The following is a 16,056-nucleotide window of genomic DNA, read 5'->3' as shown; positions in this document are numbered from 1 at the left end:
AGCACTTACTACATGCCAAACACTCAGTTACCTTCACCACGAGCCCTATTTTTGCCACCATTTTACAGATGAAGAAACAGGCACAGAGCTGGTAAGATAATTTCAGAACCTGGTATTCCAGAGATAAGAATGAGTGTTGTAAAAAAAAAAAAAAAAAAAAAAAAAAAAAAAAAAAAAGAATGAGTGTTGTGACCAAGGGCAGGAGGGTGAGGCTAATTTGGGGAGAGTGGGGCAAAGGGAAGTCTCTCTGAGGAGGTGACATTTGAGCTGAGATGTGAATGACAAGGAAGCAATCATGCATGAAGTTGTGGGTGGGGGGAGCTTTCCAGACAAAGAAATCAGTAAGTGCAAGGGTCCTGAGGTAGGTATGAGTGTGGCATATTCCTGGGGCAACAAGAAGCCTGGTGAGGCTGGTGCTGCAGAGGGAGAAGAGAGCAGGAGGTAGACCAGGTCAGTGAGGTGATGGGCCCATCAGATCCTCTAGGGCCTCCAAGATGTGGGAAGATGCTTGCAGTTTGTTACTGTATCCTCCGTGAGCCCTGGTGAAGCCACAGATGTAAATCACACAGAAGTGCAGTGCCTGGCACACCTAGGCACATGTAAATGATAGCAACTCCTATCCATTTCTCAGGGACCAATGAGAGCCTGTCGCACAGGCCCCTCAGCTAATAGGGATGCAGAAAGATTGGAAGGGGCAGGGTCTTCCCTGCTTTTCAGCCTGAAGCACAGCCCCTGGCTCTGAGACGAAGATTAAAAATAATGAGTCCAAAGTGACACCAAAGTAGATCTGGGCCGTTATCATTCTATGATCACAGCTGATTGTGTTGTTGATAGAAGCAAACCAGGAACCCAGATATCCCACCTCCCAAACTCCTACTTGTCCCATCCTCTACTTCCATGAGCTCAGAAGTCTACACAAGCTGCAGTGTGCTAAGGGCTGTTACTGGAGTGCCCCCAGTAGGGGATACCTACCAGTGGGAGCCCAGAGTTCAGATCCTGTAAGCTCCACATGTTGGGGGAGGGATGTGGAACTATAGGCAGAGGAGTCCAGCCCAGTGGGTTGTGTGCTTGTATGTATGTGTGTGTGTATGTGTGTGTGTGTGTGTTGGGGGGGGGCGGGTGTGACACACAAAGTGAATCTGTCCTTGCCCTCGAGGGGTCAGGATCTGTGTGAGCTCAGTGACCTTGGCCCACTAGCTTTTGCTTCTCTGCAAAATGGGAGCCATTCCAGCACCCACTTCCCAGGGGAGAGGAGCAGGTTCAGTGAGCTCAGTCCTGTCAAGTGCTCAGCACAGTGGCTTTTGGGTACAGCTAATGGAGCTAGTTTCATTACAAGCACTTTTGCAGGGAGATGTCAAAGGCCTGAAAGACAGAGAGTGGGGCGGGGGGGCGGCTGTGCCAGGGCGGAGGGGGCAGGGCTCCCTGTTTGGCTTCATCTTTTCTCTCTGCCTCTAGGTTTCCTTCTCTAGGTTTCTTTCTGGGCCACTTTTCTCTCTTCTCCGCCTGTCTCCTTTTATGTCTCTGACTGGAAATGGGTCCTCTATCCCCATCCCTTAGGAGCTATGTCACCTAAAGCAAGTTACCTCCCTTCTCTGCTACTGCTACTAAGCCTGCATTCTGCTTTTCCGTCAGCTTGATTTTCCCCATCTTTCTGATTCTTTCTTTTTTCTTTGTGTTTCTCTTTCTATCTCTCCTTCTGTTAATCTGTCTCCCGGGCAGCCCGGGTGGCTCAGCAGTTTAGCCCTGCCTTCAGCCTGGGGCATGACCCCGGAGACCTGGGTTCCCTGCATGGAGCCTGCTTCTCCTTCTGCCTGTGTCTTTGCCTCTCTCTCTCTCTCTCTCTCTCTCTGTGTGTGTGTGTGTGTGTGTGTGTGTGTCTCATGGATAAATAAATAAAATCTTTTAAAAAATCTGTCTCCCTATTTGGGTCTATGACTGGGCTGGGCAGGAGGGCCGGGCCTCTGGGACCTCCAGAGTCCAGAACCTGATACATAATAATTACCCAGTAAAATGAATAGAACCCTGCTCTGTGCCAAACCAGTGTTGGGTGATGCGTGGGGCCCCATAAGCTACTGAGAGAGCCCTGATCCTGTCCTAACAGAGCTCAGAGTCCGGGAGAGGAAGTTGTTATTGGTTGAATGGATAAGTGAGTGAGTGAGCTAACTTTGAGGCAGGCTTGGGAAACTCGACAGAAATTGGGTGGAGGCAGTTGAGGCAGAAAATATTGTGGGAACAAAGGTCAAGGGCTGGGGAAGAATCTGAAGAGCTGGGACATCTTGGAGAGAAGGCTGGGGAGCTCAGCAAAGGCCTGGTGGTGAGAAAGGAGGTGGTGGTGGGGAGCCTGAGCTTCCTCCTGAGGGCACTAGGGAGCCATTGCAGGTTCTGAGCTGGAGAGGGATGGGAGAGTTTGTGCCTTAGTATGACCACTCTGGCCACCTAGCTGTCCTATGCGAGGTGGGGCTGCAGATGGAAAAAAAGAGGGATGTGACTCGGTTGAGAAGGGTCCTGGGCCAGAACAGAGGCTGGGGGAAGATTCTAGAAACCTGGAGAAAAATGCCCAGCCCAGCCTGCTCTTGACGCTGGGAAAGGAGCTTCGGGGCTGGCCCGCCACCACCAGGGGGCAGCCAGGGCTACAGGTTTTAATCTCTCAGTGTCTTTTCCCAGGGTGGGGAGGTTTACACATTGCTTCCAAGGTGGGTAGGGGGTAGTTGGAGTTGTCTGTGGGGACCCGGCTGAGAGCCCCTCTGCTCTCCTGCCCCCATCCTGGCCTCTTGGGCCCCTGGAGCCCCCACCCCACCAGCAGGAGATTATGTCAACACAGCCCCGCTGCTTCTAGCCAGGACAATATTTGCCCTCAGGATCTGGGGAGGTCTCTATGGCAACGGGCTGCTGGTGTGGGGGCGGGGAGAAGCACCCCTCCCGGAAGAGGGCGAGGGGTGCTAGGCATCTCTGCCTCATCTCTGTCTGATTGTGTCTTTGAGAGTTTACCCCCACCCCCATCTGTCTGTGTTCCAAACCTCTCTATCTGAACCATCCCTCCTCCCTATCTCCATCTCTCTCTCTGGATTCCTGTCTGTTTATCTCTATCTCTCAGGTCTCATCTCTGTGGGTCTCTGTCTCTGTTTCTTACTGTCTCTTTCTGGGTTTCATGTCACTATATCTTAGTTTCTCTTTGGGTCTTTGTCTCTCACTTGGATCCCATGTCTGTTTTGTCTCTCAAGGCCACTATCTCTGGATCTCTGTCTCTTTTCTGTCTCTGGGTTCCTGCTTTCTCTGGACCATATTTGTGTGTATCTGCAAGTGCAAGCACGCATGCGTCTCTGTAGATCTCTGTGGGTCTTTCAGGCCTCATCTATCTGCAGTCCTGAATCTCAGGGGGGATCCTGCAGCCTCCCATTTCTGGCCTTGGTCCCCATGGGGTGCCCCTTCTTCCCATCTCTCTCTGCCTCATTTCTCCTGTACCATCTGCTGGCACACCAGGCTCCTGCCTGCTTCCCACAGGCTCTGCTTGGTCACAGCCCCAGCAGGGCAGGCATAGGCCTTCCAGCTTCTTCCCTGCCACCAGCCACCTTGTCCCTTGGGGGTCACTGCCTGCTCCCAGCGGGGGGGTGGGATGACCACAGCACCCACCAGGCCACAGGACCAGAGGCAATGGAGAGAGAGACACCCAGAGATGGCACCCTGAGAGCTGATAGGAGATAGGACAAGGGGAAGAGAAATGGGAAAGGTTAAAGATGGGAGACAGTGAGAGAGAGACACACACAGAGAAAGAGGTGTGGGAATCAGAGAAGGCTGCGTGTGCATGCATGTGTATGTATGTGCACATGTGTGTGAGTGTGTGCGTGTGTGTGTGTGTGTGTGTCCCTGCTGCCCTCTCCCCGGACCCTGGGAGAATGCAGAGGACCCAGGAGGGCTGCTGTGGGCAGAGGGCCAGTCTGGGACCTGGACACTGCCCCTCCTGTGCACTTCGTGAACTGAGGTCCCCTGCAGGGGTGAGTGAGGAGCTCCAAGCCACAGCAGCGTCCTAGCTGGCTCGCCTCTCCTCAGGGCCCACCTTTCAGGCTCTCTCTCCCTCCACTCTCCCCATCTTCCTCTCAGTGTGGCCTGTTCACTGTCCCTGTCCGCCTAACTCTCTGTCTCTCTCTCTCTTTCATTGTCTATGTCTCTCTCCCTGTCTCTCTGTGTATCTTTCTCTGTCTCTTCTGATCTCTTCCTCTCTGTCTCTCTTGGTCTCTCTCGTCTCCGTCTCTTCCTGTCTGTCTGTCTCTGGTCTCTCTGGGCCCTTGGTTTCTCTTCCTGTCTCTCTCACCACCTTAATTCCTCTCCACAGCTCCCCTCTTCCCCAGTCTCTCCCCTCCCCATACGCAGCCACCCCCCCTGCCCCACCTTCCCAACCCTAATCAAGTGGCCCCCCAGGCTCTCTTGGGGCCAAGGAGAGACTCCCTCCCAACCCCAGCCTCTCCCCGAGGTGCTGGGTTATCTCAGACCTCTCTCCCTCTCCACTCCATGAACTGAGCCTTTCCCAGGACCCAGAGGGCGCCAGGAATGTGGGGCAAGGAGCAGGAAGGCCAGCTGGAGGCCAGGGAGCCAGGACCACCCCCCCTTGGCCACCCCGCTCTCCTAGACTTGTCTCCTTCAGTCTCCTGGTGCAAGACGCATCCCCCCAACTCCCTGCCCTGGCTGTGCCTTAGGGTCTCAGTTTCTCCTCTGCAAAGTGGGCATATTCACCTCTGCCCCACTTATCTCCTAGGTCCCAGGGGAGTGTGTGTTCCTGACTGTTACTAGTTGACTAATGTGCACAAATCTGTGCTAGTGGGGGATGAGAACGCTGAGAACTGGAACTCGGTTTTTAAGGCTTCCCCTCTCATGTAGATGAGATGTTCCCTGTGTTTTAGGGCAAAGGAAGAGACTGGAAATGGAGACTGTGGGAAGGTGTATGATTTGGTGGTGACTGTGACCGTGAGACCTAGTGAGGCTGTGGGTTCGAGTGTGATCGCAACATGATGGTGTGTGATCCTTTGTGCATCTGTGGGGATGTGTGGGATGCTGTGATGGTGGCATCGTGGCATGTGATGTGTGTGTGACTATGTAGGACTCATAAGTGCGGGTGAGGACAGGGTGCAGAGTTGAGTGTCCGTATCCTCATGGCTCTGGATGTGACCCTGTGAGGGTGACAGCGTGACGAAGTGACACCGAGAGTGTGTGCCTTAGTGACAGTTGGAGAAGGTATGTTGTTGGGATATGACTGTAGACTCTGGTGACCGTGTGAACTGTGAGAGTGGTAATGAGTATGGTTGTGTGACCTTGTGTGTCACAGGTGATGGCACCAAAGGATTACATGTCTGTGAGGGACCACATATGGGTGCGTGTCTGTCATCAATGGTCATTCTTCTAGCCTCTGCTCTATGCCAAAACTGTGCTGAGTGACGCTGGGGACCTAGAGGTGACTGCCAGTGAGGAGACAGAAGGCGTTTGTGATGGGACCTAATGATTGTGTGACTGCGTGTGTGACTGCCCAGGATCATCAGCACTGTGGGAAGTGGTGATTGTGTTGCTCTGTGAGTGGAGGAGCCTGCACTCCAGCTGCACGGCTGTCACTGTGGATGCCTGTCAACCTGTAGGGAGAGACCTTGGTTCTCTGAATGTGACTGTGGATTGCGTGACTGTAAGTGACCATCAGCAAAATATATTTGCAGTGAGGCTCAGTGTGTGCCTCCGTGCTGTGCCACTCCATGGCTTGGTGAATGGGACTACGTGTGACACTGTGTGTGGCTACGTGACTCTGGCTGTGTGCCATGGCTGGGTGGGTTGGGTGGGATGGGTGGGACAGTGTGAAAGACTGTGGGCCCGGCTCTGTGACTGCTCTTCCACGTGAACTTGAGCAGCAATGACCCTCACTTGCCGCTGGCCCCAGACTCTGGGTCTCAGCCCCAGAGCTCCCCCTCCTGCTCCCTGGCCCCGCCCTCTCCCACCACCCCAGGCTGTCAACTCCTCCAGAGCCCAGGAGAGGCAGTGGAGGCAGCGGCAGAGGCAGCAGCAGCCTGAGTGAGTGATCAAGGGAAGATCTGGGGACAGGTGAGGGCTTCCCCATCCCAGCTCGTTCCCCTGCCCCCATGTCCCACTCAAGTCCCCGGGGTCCCCTCTTTCTCTGTGTCTTAGCTCATGCTTTTGTCTCTTTGTCTCTCTGTGCCCTCATCCTTCCTTCCGTCTGCACGTCTCTTCATATCTCTGTTTAGCCTCTGGATGGCTCGGTTTCTCTACGTTTATCTCTCCTTGGATCATTTTCTGTGTCTCTCACCAGGTCTCTATCCCCTGTTTGTTTCCTAACCCACATTTTTGTCTGTCTTCTGCTCTCTGGTCTCTTGCTGTGTTATCTCATTCTGTTCAGTTTATGTATTTCTGTCTTAACCATTTCTGGGGCTCCCTCTGAGATCTTCCCCGCTTCCCCCTTTCTCCACATGGTGCTGTGGGGGAGTTACTGGGGTTAGACGGATTTTCAGGCATGTGGGCCCCTGCAAACCTAAGCCCAGAGTCTGGCTCCTCTCTAGTCCCTAGGGAGAGGGTTGTTCCATTGACTCTGGGCTTCATCCACAGCGGGCAAGTTTTTTTTTTGTTTTTTTTTTTGTTTTTTTTTAGATTTTATTTATTTATTTGAGAGAGAGAGAGAAACAGAGACAGAGACAGAGACAGAGCACAAATATGGGGAGGGGCAGAGGGAGTGAAGCAGAGGCTGCTGAGCTCGGAGCCCGCCCGATGTGGCGCTTGATCTCAGGACTCTGGGATCATGAACTGAGCAAAGGCAGACCCTTAACCTATTGAGCTTCCCAGGTGCCCCTACAGCGGTCAAGTTTTATAAGGTCGGGATCCTCCCGATCTGCCATTTGAAAACCCTCTGGGCTTGGAGAGTGGGAACTCCGACGGTTATTTCGAGCTCATGCCAGACAGTTTCTATGCCTTCCTCTCCAAGGCAGCCCCCAGATTCTCCAGAACCCCTAGGTCTAGACTCAGGGTGACATTAGCGCTTCCGCTGGGAGCAGCTCTAGGGCAACCGCGCCCTCAGCAAACACCCCCCTTCCACCGCTGCTGCCCCAGCAACAGTTGGGGGCGGGCCTAGGAATCACGTGCTGGATCTTGGCCTCGCCCACCCTCCTCCACCCCTCGAGTCATCACTTCTGGGGGCCTGGGGAGGGGGCCCCTGCCTCCTAGTCCGTTTGTTTGGTGGCGCTGGGGCTGGAGGCGGAGGTCAAAGGCTCCTGACTCTGCCTCCTGACCCTTCAGGCCGGACTGCCCCTACGCGACCAGGCCCTCGCCCCCCATGCCCTGCCGCCCTCGCAATGCCGATCTGTCCGCCTTGGCGGCTGCTACTGCTGCTCTCGTCGTGGAGGCCGCTGCTCGGGAGGGCGGAGGTGAGGACCCGAGGAGCCGCAGGAGTTCAAGGCTAGAAGGGAGGTCTAGAGACGGTTTTAAGTCTCCCCGCGCTGCAAGAGAGAGTTTTAAGACTGCCCCGCCTGTCTAGATTCAAGTTGTTTCCAGTCTCTTCTTTCCTCTTCAAATCCTCCTGATGATTTCCAGCCACTCCTTCCCCTAATTTTGCTGAAAGTTTTCAGCCCTCCACAGCAACTCCGCTGGTCTAGGCACCCCCCCAGACTTAGAAGGGATTTCTAAGCCACCCAAGACTCCCGGACAAAACAAGGCAACCTCTTCTAATACCTGTAGGGTGTCTCTAGCCCACTTGAGCCCTGCTGCCTGAGAGTGGGGATCGGTCGAGTGTGTGGGGGGTGTCCTCCCTGCTCTTTTTCCATAGACAGACTCTGTCGGTCAGACGGCGGGGGAGCTGTACCAGCGCTGGGAACGGTACCGCAGAGAGTGCCAGGAGACACTGGAAGCCGTGGACCCCCCAGCAGGTGTGACTGGGAGCGGGGACCGGGGATGCGGGAAGGACTAGGGCCGAGAGGGGTGTGCTTGAGTCGGGCTAGGGCTGACGGTTCAGGGGGGCCTGAAGGAAGTCTGGGGTAGGGGTGGGCTGGGTTAGAGCCGCCTGGGTGATGCTTGGCTTGGGTGGGAAGGGCCTAGACCTCAGTGCGCGGAGGGACGCAATTCCGACCAGTGGGAGAGGCCTGGGAAGAAGCTTGAAACCGGGCGGGGCCTCGGCGGGGCTGCATGAGGTGGGCGGGGCCCGAAGGGGGCGCGAGTGGGGCGGAGCCTGGGGTCTGGTGAGAGGGGCGGGGGCCGGGCCGGGCCGGGCCACTCCAGGTGGGCGGGGCTAGGGAGGAGCTTGCCTGTGATCGGCCGAGAAGCCTTGGGTTATGTTCAGTCTGTCCCCACGACGTCCGGCCTCCACGCCCACCCCAGACCTCGCCTGTAACGCGTCCTTCGATATGTACGTCTGCTGGGACTACGCTGCACCCAACGTCACCGCCCGTGCGTCCTGCCCCTGGTACCTGCCGTGGCACCGTCACGGTGAGGTGCCCCCTGGACCCCAGGCCCTTCCCTGACAAAATTAACTTCTAACCCTGCCCCAGACACCACTGCACCCCTCCCCAACCCCCCACTCCGAGTTCGCCTACACTTGATCTCCTGCTCCTCTCTGGCTGGGTGTCTCCGTCTGCCTGACCAACCCTGGCTCTGCCACTTAGTGCCCCTTCTCTCTCTATCTCTCTGAGGATCACGGAGTTCTTATTTTCTCTGGGCGTCTTGGTCTTTCCATCCTAACTGGCTATTTGGCCTGGAGCAATTTATTCAACTTCTTTATGCCTCAGCTCCTTTTTTTTTTTAAATAAAGATTTTATTTATTTATTTATTTATTCATGAGAGACACAGAGAGAGAAAGGCAGAGACACAGGCAGAGGGAGAAGCAGGCTCCCCGGGACTCCAGGAACAGGCCCTGGGCTGAAGGAGGCGCTAAACCGCTGAGCCACCCGGGCTGCCCACCTTCTTTAAAAAAAAAAAAAAATGGGATCCCTGGGTGGCGCAGCGGTTTAGCGCCTGCCTTTGGCCCAGGGCGCGATCCTGGAGCCCCGGGATTGAATCCCACGTCGGGCTCCTGGTGCATGGAGCCTGCTTCTCCCTCTGCCTGTGTCTCTGCCTCTCTCTCTCTCTCTGTGTGACTATCATAAATAAATACAAAAAAAAAATTTAAAAAAATTACCTATTTATTCATGAGAGACACACAGAGAGGCAGAGGAAGAAGTAGGCTCTACAGAAGCCCTATGTGGGATTCGATCCTTTGGCTCTGGGATTATGCCCTGGGCGGAAGGCAGACGTCCAACCGCTGAACCAGCCAGGTGCCCCAGCTTCCTCTTTTGTAAGATGTGGTTGATAATAGTGTCATTTTCATAGGCTTGTTCGGAATATTAATTTAATTAATATGCATAAGGGTGTATTATCATCACATCACTTTGGCTATCTCTGCCTTTTTTTTTTTTTAATTTTTATTTATTTATAATAGTCACATAGAGAGAGAGAGAGAGAGGCAGAGACACAGGCAGAGGGAGAAGCAGGCTCCATGCACCGGGAGCCCGACGTGGGATTCGATCCCGGGTCTCCAGGATCGCGCCCTGGGCCAAAGGCAGGCGCCAAACCGCTGCGCCACCCAGGGATCCCTATCTCTGCCTTTGTCTTACTTTTATCTTTCTGTTTCAGTCTCTGTTTCTCTGTGCCTCTGACCCCTTCCTTTGTGTCCCCACAGTGGCTGCAGGCTTTGTCCTCCGCCAGTGTGGCAGTGATGGCCAATGGGGACCTTGGAGAGACCATTCTCAGTGTGAGAACCCAGAGAAGAATGGGGCTTTTCAGGTAAGAAGTGTTGAGGGATTCAGGTCAGAATGTGCAGGGAGAGATGAAAAGGCAGCTGCCTCAGGCTAAACTTGAAACCCCTTGTACTATTCAAAGACTCTAGGTTCCAAGTGATAGAGATCTAACTTTTTAAAAAATATTTTATTTATTTATTCATGAGAGACAGAGAGAGAGAGAGAGAGGCAGACACACAGGCAGAGGGAGAAGCAGGCTCCTTGCAGGGAGCCTGATGTGGGACTTGATCCCCGGTCTCTAGGACCATGCCCTGGGCCGAAGGTGGAGCTAAACTGCTGAGCTACGGAGGCTGCCTGATAGAAATCTAACTTAAATAAGTTGGAGAAAGAAAAGTGGAGAAAGAAGAGAAACATATTGGCTTCTGTGATTGAAAAGTATAGGACAACAGCTTCAGGCATAGCTGGATCTAGTGCTCAAAAGATGTTGTTGGGAATCTTTTTGTCTCTCCTCACACCATGATTTTGCTTTCCTCTGTGCTGGTCTCATCTTTTCTGTGGGGTGGAAAAGTGTGGTCCTCTTAATTAGCACGAGGCTCACATACCATCAACCAAGCAAGACTGTGAGGAGACTGAACTTTGTTCTTAATAGCTCTAATGTGATGTCCAAGGATTGCCACTTTGGGTCATGCATCCACTCTGCATTAATCACTGTGTATGTGTGTGTGTGTCTGTGTGTGTAGGGGGTTATATAGAATGCTCTGATTGGCTGGTCACATGCTTAGCCCTGGAGTGAGAGGTGGAGTCGGCCCCACTCAAACAAGGTTGTTGGATTCCCAAGAGAAAACTGGGATGCTAGCCAGGAACAAAAAGCGGGGCCCCTTTCTGACCCTGGGGAAAACACTGAACTCTGTTCCTGTGTCCTCCTACCCTCCTGAACTCTCCTACCCCAACCTAGGATCAACGGCTGATTTTGGAGCGGCTGCAGGTCATGTACACCGTGGGCTACTCCCTGTCCCTGGCCACATTGCTGCTAGCCCTGCTCATCTTGAGTTTCTTCAGGTGGGACCTCTAGCCTTGAGTCACAGCAGAAGAGACTGGGTTCCAGTTTGCCTAGTAAGATGGGGTAGTCAGGCTCCCCTAGCAACAAGCATCCAATGGTGGTTCTGTGGGACAGGCTGGGAGGTGATTTGATTTAAGGGGCTCTGTGTGGCCAAGGACAGGTGTCCAGGGGTCCCCAGACTGTGCCCCAAATCCCTTAGGCGGCTGCGCTGCACTCGCAACTACATCCACATCAACCTGTTCACGTCTTTCATGCTGCGTGCGGCGGCCATCCTCACACGAGACCGTTTGCTACCTCCACCTGGCCCCTACCCTGGGGACCAGGGCCCCGTCCTGTGGAACCCGGTGAGCATCGCCCCTCTTTCTTAAATTGGGATTTTGCCTCCTCTGGTGGGGCCAAGAGATTCCCAACCCATTTACTACCTCCTACACTATCAACAGTTTATCTCTCTGGAGCTCTCCAAACACATTTGAAGAGGGGTCCTTCCAACTCAGCCTCCTCCTAGTCCACCCCATCACCTCCTTCCTCATTATCTCCCTGGACTTTTTCACCAACAGAGAGGGTCCCTCTGCTGGAGATGGGGTGTGGCAGGATGGGAGAAACTAACCCGTGGGGGGTGGGGTTTGGTAGATACCAATCTGTTACTTGAGACAAAGGTGGAGAGGCTAGAGGCTGGGGGTGAGAAAAACTTTCAGGTGAAAAAAACTTTCCCGTAGCGAGCTGGGTCATACCGATTGTGAAGAAGCTATGTGCTGGGGGAGTCCTGGTGCTGTCCCTGAGAGAGGCCATAGTTGGGGGGGGAATTTGGGGTGGGGGGGGAAACTGACAACAAGATGGGAAATACCAATTGTTAAAGTGGTAAGAGCTGGACAGCTCGTGTGGGTAGGGAAAGAGAATAGAAGAGAGAAATCTATCACAGACGCCATCCTCTGGCGATGCAGAGCAGGAGGTAAATAGTCGAGGGCAGGAGATAGGGTGGAAGAATGACCAGGTGGATGGAGGAGGAAGGCTTGGGGACACCCTGGAGGCCCTGACTGCCCCCTCCCCCAGGCCCTAGCTGCCTGCCGTGCGGCCCAGATCGTGACCCAGTACTGCGTGGGTGCCAATTACACGTGGCTGCTGGTGGAGGGTGTCTATCTGCACAGTCTCTTGGTGCTCGTGGGAGGTTCCGAGGGGGGCCACTTCCGCTGCTACCTGCTCCTCGGCTGGGGTGAGCCCCGACCCTGTCCCCTGCCCAACCTGGCACGACTCCACTCCCCCAACTACCCTGCTGGTCTACCTCAGGGGTGCTCCTTCCTTCTCTGGGCTTTTGCCTCCCCATCCTGGCGGGGGAAATTCCGCGGGTCTTGGGCCTGGCGGGGCCTGTGCGCGCGCTGACAGCTGCGGCGGGGTGGGGGGCGGGGGTCGGGGTCTGCACAGGGGCCCCCGCGCTTTTCGTCATTCCCTGGGTGATCGTCAGGTACCTGTACGAGAACACGCAGTGAGTCTTGGGGTCTGGGGTGGGGCCTGGGAGGCGGGCGGAGTTCTGAGGGACTTGGGCGGGTTGTGATGGAAACGTGGGGAGGTTCGGAGGGCAGGTAGGGGCTGGGAGGGCGTGGATGGGTTTTAAAGGAATGGGGAGCTAGGAAAGGTGGTGTCCTGGAAGAGGGCGGGATGGGGGCGAGGCCTGGATCTTAGCGGGCGCGGCTTTAAAGGAACGGGGGTGTGGCGCTCAGGAAAGTGGGCGGAGCTGGCGAGAGAGGGTGCGTGACCCTGTGAGTCCTGGGGTTTTCTCTTAGTTCTACTCCCCCCCCGCCCCAGGTGCTGGGAGCGGAACGATGTCAAGGCCATTTGGTGGATCATACGCACCCCTATCCTCATGACCATCTTGGTACGGCCGACTCTGACGCCTCCTGGCCCTCTGGAACTTCCCACCCTGGGAAATGGGGGCCTACCCTCTGTCCCCAGGACAGGATTGGGCCGGCTCAGCCTCTATCTCTCCCTGCAGATTAATTTTCTCATCTTTATTCGCATTCTTGGCATCCTCGTGTCCAAGCTGAGGACGCGACAGATGCGCTGCCCGGACTACCGGCTGAGGTGAGGGAGCAGGACGGGCATGGAGGGAGCGGGGCGGGGTGCGAGACAGGACCTGGGGCAGGGGGACCACTGCCACCCTCTACCTCCAGGCTGGCTCGCTCCACACTGACGCTGGTGCCCCTGCTGGGCGTCCACGAGGTGGTGTTTGCTCCGGTGACAGAGGAACAGGCCCGGGGTGCCCTCCGCTTCACCAAGCTCGGCTTTGAGATCTTCCTCAGCTCATTCCAGGTGCTAAGGCGATAAGTCGGGGTGCCGGGGTTACACCCCTGGTCCTGGGGCCCTCCTCCCCAGAGGAGCATGGGGGCTGCAATCGTCCACTGATGCAGCCACCCAATAGGGTGTAAACATGTTCACAAGTTCATTCATATATTCTGGGCAAAATACTGAGCTAGCTCTGTCCAGAGCTGGGGAGGTAGGAAGGACCAAGAGAACAAAGCAGGTAGCCTTAGCAGTACTGCCTCCTAGAGACGATGGAGGGCATTGCAGCCCAGGCAAGGACAGGACCAACTTTGCAGCTCTGTGGCCTTCACCTAGGGTCTAAGTCTAGGGTGAGGTAAATGAGGTGCCTGAAGCACAAAATGTAAGGAGGCACCAAAATTCAAGGCCAACAACCTTGTGCTTGCCTACCTAACCCTAGTTGCCATGCTGCTTTTCCTTGCTGGGCCTCAGTTTCCTCATCTCTAAGTGGAAACAATACTGATCTCACCTCACAAGGCTCATTCATTCATTAAATTCAGGAAAAATTTACTGAACACTTACTGTGTACCAAGCACTTTTCCGGGCCAAGAACCAAATGGTCCCTACCCTCTATCAGGAGAGACAGATTGCTAAACATTCTATGTAAATAAAATATCCAGAATGTCAGATGGAGAGATATTCTTAGAAGTGGGGGTGGGGGGAAGCAAGAAAATAGAGAAGCAGACAAAATATGGGGTTATAGACAGTGGGTGAGGGCCTCACCGAGAAGACGGCCCCTAATGTGGAAGAGAGTACCTTTCCCGATGGAAGAAGGCCAACATGCCTGAAGTGGTGGGAGCTACAGGGAGCAAGGGGGAGACATGACAGTGAGGTAACATACCCGGGCAGATCCCTGGGCCAAGTGAGTACCTTGGCTTTTCCTTGAGTGACTCAGGAGCCACGGGAGCAGAGGGAGGTGATCAGAGGTAGATTTTAACAGGATCATGAAAATGAATAATAAGATTTGTAAGATCTTAACATAAATAATTCATTGTATTAGTTTACCAATTTATTTATTTTTTAAAAGATTTTATTTATCCATTCATGAGACACACACACACAGAGGGAGAGAGAGGCAGAGACACAGGTAGAGGGAGAAGCAGGTTCCATGCAAGGAGCCTCATGCGGGACTCGATCCCGGGTCTCTAGGATCACACCCTGGGCTGCAGGCGGCACCAAACTGCTGCGCCACCGGGGCTGCCCTAGTTTACCAATTTATTTGTAGTTATATATTACATATATATTTTAAAGATTTTATTTATTTATTCATGAGACAGAGAAAGAGGCACAGATATAGGCAGAGGAAGAAGCAGGCTCCCCAAGGGGAGCCTGATGTGAGACTCGATCCTGGCCCAGGACCCCAGGATCATGACCTGAGCCAAAGGCAGATGCTCAACCACTGAGCCACCCAGGTGTCCCTATATATTTTATATTTAAAGTTTATATGCAAAATGTATAAACTTATATAAAGATAATTCTTAAGTAAAATTAATTTATTAATAATATGTAATATATATAATAAAAAGTTATATCAAGCTTAAGAAAAAGGTTTAACACTGTGTGCTGGGCACTCCAGCTTCTTGCATAGGATTATCTTAATTCTGACAACCAGCACTATAATATGACCCCATTTTACAGATGAAGAAATGGAGGCACAAAGGGGTTAAGCACTTGCCCAAGTGGGTCAGAAAATGGGGAAGCCGTTATCATAATAAGATGGCCTACCTCGGAGGTTCCCTTTTAATTAACCCCCTTCTTGCTCAACAAACTGAGGCAGGCAAAGGGGAGCCTGGAGCTTGAGGGTGACTGAAATGGCCTAGGACCAGGGTAGTGGCAGCCTAGGTGGCCTGGAACCAGGTAAGGGTCTTAGCTTATACAGGGGGTGTCTGTGATCCTGCCCCCACTTGTGATTTAACCCCTTGCGTCCTCCGGCAGGGCTTCCTGGTCAGCGTCCTGTACTGCTTCATCAACAAGGAGGTAGGGACGGCCTCGGCTCGCCGCCCGCGCCCTCTGGCGGCCGCACAGGGAATGGCCGGGAACGCAGGGAATGTTCTGAGCGCCGTCGCATTGCAGGTACAGTCGGAGATCCGCCGCTGCTGGCACCGCTGCCGCCTGCGCCACAGCCTTGGGGAGGAACAGCGCCAGCCACCGGAGCGCGCCTCCAGGCCCCTGCCCTTGGACTCAGGCCCCTGCCGGGTTGCCGCTGACGGTGCCCGGTCCTTGGGGACCCTGCCGGGGTCTGGGGATGAGGCCAGCCGGGTCTTGGAAAGCTACTGCTAGGCAGTGGAGATCCTGTGTCCGTTTTAGCACGTATTCATTGAGCACCTGCCGTGTACCAGGCCCAGTGTGGAGGGCGCTAGAGAAATTGGGGTGTAGTGGGAGGGGGAAAACAGAAGACAAAGTCCCCGTTCTTCTAGAGTTCACAGTTCACAACTGAGGGGGGTGAGCAGCAAAGACAAAACAAGTTATACATACACTGTGGAACTGGCTAAAGAAGAACAATTAAAGGGAGCCTAGGGTGGCAGGAGGGCATCTCCAAGGAGGTGACACTTAAGCCATACCTGCAAGAGGTGAAGAAGGCTGCTTTGGGAAGAGGATTCTAGGCAGAAGCAGCAGCATCCGCAAAGGCCTTGAGGCAAGAAAGAACTCAGCCATGCATGAGGAACAGACAGGTGGCCTGCATGGCTGGAGTGGGATGAATCTGGGCCAAGAGATGTGGGGAGAGAGAAGCAGGCAAGGGCATTGAAGATTCCTAGCAGCAGCGTCTCCTGGGCTAATGTTTTTTTTTCTTTTTTCTTTTTTCTGGGCTAATGTTTTAAGCAGATCCTCTGTCTGCTATGTGAGGGAACAGATTATTAGGGGCAGGAGTGGCAGCTTCAGAAGCATGTGAAGTAGTTGGGCTCTGGCACTATTTTAAAGGTAGAGCTGAGGATTTGC

General features: G+C 54.0%; 1 protein-coding gene across 5 annotated transcripts; it reads left to right on the top strand.

Moving 5' to 3' along the window:
* Window positions 1–2,264: 2,264 nt before the first annotated feature.
* GIPR (gastric inhibitory polypeptide receptor) lies at window positions 2,265–15,465 on the top strand. Of its 5 annotated transcripts, XM_041746327.1 has the most exons (14): window positions 5,920–6,075; window positions 7,279–7,406; window positions 7,805–7,904; window positions 8,353–8,460; window positions 9,689–9,792; window positions 10,702–10,805; window positions 11,006–11,150; window positions 11,857–12,016; window positions 12,226–12,286; window positions 12,607–12,676; window positions 12,794–12,882; window positions 12,972–13,110; window positions 15,055–15,096; window positions 15,193–15,465. In XM_041746327.1, the coding sequence occupies exons 2-14, from the start codon at window positions 7,335–7,337 to the stop codon at window positions 15,397–15,399; spliced, it is 1,401 nt and encodes a 466-aa protein (XP_041602261.1). In that variant the 5' UTR covers window positions 5,920–6,075; window positions 7,279–7,334; the 3' UTR covers window positions 15,400–15,465. The 5 variants fall into 5 exon arrangements, with proteins under 5 accessions (XP_041602259.1, XP_041602261.1, XP_041602258.1 ...); XM_041746325.1 differs by lacking the exon at window positions 5,920–6,075 and adding an exon at window positions 2,265–2,314 and having other exon boundaries at window positions 15,055–15,465; XM_041746324.1 differs by having other exon boundaries at window positions 15,055–15,465.
* Window positions 15,466–16,056: the final 591 nt, after the last annotated feature.

This window comes from Vulpes lagopus, chromosome 2 (assembly GCF_018345385.1).
Source record: "Vulpes lagopus strain Blue_001 chromosome 2, ASM1834538v1, whole genome shotgun sequence".
In the NCBI taxonomy this organism is placed as follows: domain Eukaryota; kingdom Metazoa; phylum Chordata; class Mammalia; order Carnivora; family Canidae; genus Vulpes; species Vulpes lagopus.
Note: the sequence above shows the minus strand (reverse complement) of the source record. Positions and strands in the feature narration are given on the sequence as shown.

Coding starts and splice junctions, on each gene's coding strand:
- GIPR (XM_041746325.1), top strand. CDS start 7,335: ATGCCGATCTGTCCGCCTTGGCGGCTGCTACTGCTGCTCTCGTCGTGG. Junction 9,793..10,701: donor AGAAGAATGGGGCTTTTCAG/GTAAGAAGTGTT, acceptor ACCCCAACCTAG/GATCAACGGCTGATTTTGGA. Junction 12,017..12,225: donor CTACCTGCTCCTCGGCTGGG/GTGAGCCCCGAC, acceptor GGGTCTGCACAG/GGGCCCCCGCGCTTTTCGTC.